This window comes from Folsomia candida, unplaced genomic scaffold (genome assembly GCF_002217175.1).
Source record: "Folsomia candida strain VU population unplaced genomic scaffold, ASM221717v1 Fcan01_Sc029, whole genome shotgun sequence".
NCBI classification, from domain to species: Eukaryota; Metazoa; Arthropoda; class Collembola; order Entomobryomorpha; family Isotomidae; genus Folsomia; species Folsomia candida.
In genome coordinates this window covers 1,180,778-1,184,853 of record NW_019091221.1, presented here as the reverse complement: position 1 = coordinate 1,184,853, position 4,076 = coordinate 1,180,778, and the positions used below count along the sequence as shown (strand labels likewise).

Below are 4,076 nucleotides of genomic sequence, written 5' to 3'. Positions count from 1 at the left end.
CCATATGTACCATATGTAAATGTTCGTTTTTAATGATGAAAATGGAAATAAAAAATAAAATTTACTACCAAAGGGCGGGCGGCTTGCTGATAACGATTTTGACCTGGAATAACCCCGGAACGGTTTGTCGTAGCGGGTCAAAATTTTGAACAGACGAGCATATTATCCTCAGATGGGTGTGTGCAAAAATTCAACTCTTTACTTTTAAAAATGCCTCCCCCACAGCCCCCAGAAGTTGAGACAGTCATTTCAACTCTTTCCAAACTCCGGCTGAAAAATTCAGCCTCCTCAGTTTCATTCAAATTCAACCGCAACCCTGGACAGGCTTATCAGCTAGTAATAATCACACTGCACATCAGACCCCCCTACTCTAATGCATTGTCCACCACCGCGATGAGTTTTTACCACCATCCACCATCTACGTCGAAGAAAGGTTAAAAATTTAAACACATTAAAAATATAAAAAAGTACCAAAAAATAAAGCTTTAGATTTTGAACCTGAAATTTTTGTTTTCCAGTTTTTTTTTTAAATCTAACAAGTGTACATGATGTAATTTTTTCGGATAACGTGATGCGTGGTGCTTCTCCCTGGTTAAATGTATGTTGCTACCACGTCATCCGAAAAATAACCGAAATTACATCAGGTACACTTGTTAGATTTGAAACAAAATGCAAACATTGCAGGTTCAAAATCTAAAGCTTTATTGTTTGATACTCTTTTATATATTTTTAATGTGTTTAAATTTTTAACCTTTCTTCGACGTGGATGGTGGATGGTGGGAAAACCTCGCGGTGGTGGTCAATGCATTATTCACAGTTGAGTACGGGGGTCTGATGTATGTACATACACGTCAAAATATTTACACCAAATTTTTTGCAATTTATGCACTCTTGTAATGCTAATTCCACACTATACTTATTTTTCTGGTTAACGTGTCGGTGCCACCTATAGAAAAATCGGTTTCGTCTGGAGTGCTTAATTGGTTGTTGTGCAGTCTTTGGAGAGACTTACTTAGTCCCTTCTGCACATTTGCTTAAACAAATATAACCTCATTTCTCCCAAAGGGTCTAGGGCACTGCATACTTGACTAAAATTATTTACGAAAGATTTTAAAATAATAACTAATGTTTTCTTCAAATTTCTAATGGTCAATTTTTTAAATTGAATAAAATTTATGAATTTAAAAAGTCTGCCAAATTTTAATTTTACAATTTTTAAATTGAATTAAAGCACTGGAAATTCAAGTTATGTGATTTCAATTAAAAGTCTGGTGGATTAAAAATAACCCATTTCTCCCTGCCATCATACCAACCAACCCAAACTAAACAAGGGAAGCATTCCTATAAACAACTCTATTTTTACCAAAGAAGGGTCCGACACCTGGACAAGGGTCGCATCCTACAAGTGGAACGGTCTTTAATGAAATACGCCGCATTCCATTATCACATTCTGAAGAAGCATGGTAACATTGTATGACACTTTTTAGCTTAAATGTTTTAATAATTGGGACAAGAAGACGCTATGTTCGGAAGCAATTTGCAAGGTAACAAACCTACAATTTAGGTAGTTAATTAGGCTCAAGTTTAATTCAAGTAATTGTTATAGGGTTTAACGGAAACTAGAATTGACTTAAAAATCTACATATTTGAAGAGCCACATCGCACGTGTCTAGTGTAAACTTGGTAAATATTTTACTAAAATTATTGTATTAAATTAGCCAATTTAATTTGCACCCCAATAATTTATGCATAATCCTCAATCTTGAACCCAACTCCACAAAATAAAGTCACTTTTAGCCCCAGTTCTAACACACGGTTACAAGATTTTAGTCATTTCCGTTTTCTCAATTTTTATTAGTTTCGAAATTTACTGGAAATGGAGAGTGCAACCCGAGCGCATCATTTTATCTTGGGTTTCCCAGAGGTGACTTTAATCAAAAATACGTATTGTTGATTGCTGACATTTCACATATAATTAACAAAAGATTATTTTTGTTCAGATAATTTCTCGAATTATGGAATTCCTGTCCACGCCAGAGTTAGAATCGTCCTCTCTGATCAACCCCACCTGGGAAAACGTAGCACTGAAACACCTCCTGGTCCGAAATCCGGTCGATATCCAGCTCAACTCCGATATTAACGATTCCACGGAGCTCATCACCCTTGTCAACTTGTCGCCTAAATACCTCAAAATTTTCACTTCTGAAGACACGAATTTTGACGTTTTACTCCCGAAACTAGCACTCTTAGATACACTCAATTTAAATGCCGTAAAGAAACTTGAAATCGAACTCAACCTCGATAACGTGGGGTATTATTTGGTTAACATTTGCGAATCCTTAAAAAATCTGAGAACTTTAGAAATCAAACTTTCCTACACCATTTATAAGAAAATACTTCCTGCGGATCACCCCTGGCAAAAAATATTTCCCAATGGGGACACCCAAACGGAAAAAACCTGAGAACTCTGTCCATCCACATGTTTCATTCGTCTTGGAAGGATAAAGTATTAAGGTGCGAAACCGCGGTGTGCGTTGCTACCCGAATTTTACACGTTTTTCGTCACCTGCAGCACCTCAAGTTATCCGGAATTCCCGCCTTACCCCTGCTAAATATTGAGGGTATCATTCTACCCCGATTAGAGTCACTTTCGACAGAAACTACAAGAGGTTCACTAGCCCATGAAAGGTTCATGCCATTCTTAGAAATCAATTCCCCGCATAAAATTGGTTTCGCCAATGTGACCCGGCTCGAATTTACGCTGCTAGGGTTCTGTGAACCAGACGATTTCAAAGACCTCCTTAACCTCCTGGCACCCCAGCTCAGACATTTCTGCATCTCCAGAGTAAGAAATGTAAGGTCGGTGTGTTCCCCTGGAACCGTAATGGTCCCGATGCTCCCCAAGTTAAAAGTTTTTGAAATTTTCAGACGAGAAAGTAGAGATCTTACATGCAGTCTAAGTTTGAAACAAGATATTATCCTAAATTTTGAGTCTGCCCGAGACGGGGTTAAGTTAGTTTACGGGAGACAATTTCCCGCCTTGGAGAAATTAATTGTGCGCGTTGTCCCGGAAGATTATGTGTACGATAAGCTGGATAAGGCTGCACACTTTGAAGCAACGGTGGTTTTCCTGTACGAAACTTTTTTGGCGACGGGTCTCGAACCTTGTGAGATGTTGAGAAATTTTGATGTCTCCATTCCGACGGTGGATGAGGTTAACGTGGAAAGGAAAAAGAGGAAGCGGTTGTGTAGGTGTGAGTATAGTGGGGTGGAGGTTTGCAGGTATTGTAGTTTTATGGAAGACATGAGCGATATTTACGACAGGATATTCACCGTTTTTCCCAGGCTGGAGGATCACCTGATCGAAAGGGAGAGAATGAAGGAGAGATCGGCAGATATTAAAATGTTTAAAGAGTTGGCCGCCAAGTTGGGGATTTTTGATGGGAAAGATTTTAATAGAATTGTTAAAAAATAGTAAGTAAATGAAATGACAATATATTTAATTAATGTTACTAGTTGATAAGCCTGTCCAAGGTGGGTGACCCTTTACGGTCCTGTCGGTTCAATATTTGCCAAGTTTCACGCTACATATACGGTACCATCAGAGGTAACTACCAACCTCAATGTTAAATTTCAGCTTAATCAGATGTGTTTGAAAATTTTCTTGTATGAGTTACCCCAATACCAAATTTCAGCTTCACCATATTTGATTCGGCTTCAAAATGAGTGAATGATTATGGGATTTTATGAGGGACATACATATGTATGTACATGTATTCCAGTTAAATATTATATAAACGTCATGTCAATTAGATATCTTATTCTAATGCAATAAACATTACATTGTAGACTACAATTTGTAGTTCATAATGGTTGTTTTCCATGAACCATTGGGCCAAAGCTGCTGCTAACAATGAGGAGGTGTGAGGTGGTTATCGCCGATATCCACCGGACTAATTTTAAATTGTTCACGTTCAAAAATAAGTGGACCCGTATTTTTTCGTTTTCCTGAATGGGCATGTTTACGCCCTTGGCGGAATTTTAAAAAAAAATTTCAGCCAAAATTCAGATTTTTA

The 4,076-nt window shown here is 37.8% G+C and overlaps 1 protein-coding gene across 1 annotated transcript; it reads left to right on the top strand.

The window, feature by feature from the left end:
• The first annotated feature begins 1,450 nt into the window (after positions 1-1,450).
• LOC118439004 lies at positions 1,451-3,695 on the top strand. Its single transcript, XM_035860006.1, has 4 exons — positions 1,451-1,544; positions 1,607-1,683; positions 1,859-1,924; positions 2,001-3,695. Exon 4 carries the CDS (start codon positions 2,480-2,482, stop codon positions 3,473-3,475), a length of 996 nt encoding a protein of 331 aa, XP_035715899.1. The 5' UTR covers positions 1,451-1,544; positions 1,607-1,683; positions 1,859-1,924; positions 2,001-2,479; the 3' UTR covers positions 3,476-3,695.
• The last annotated feature ends 381 nt before the right edge of the window (positions 3,696-4,076 follow it).

Excerpts from the sequence above, each read along its gene's own strand:
- LOC118439004 (XM_035860006.1), top strand. The coding sequence starts at position 2,480 with ATGTTTCATTCGTCTTGGAAGGATAAAGTATTAAGGTGCGAAACCGCG.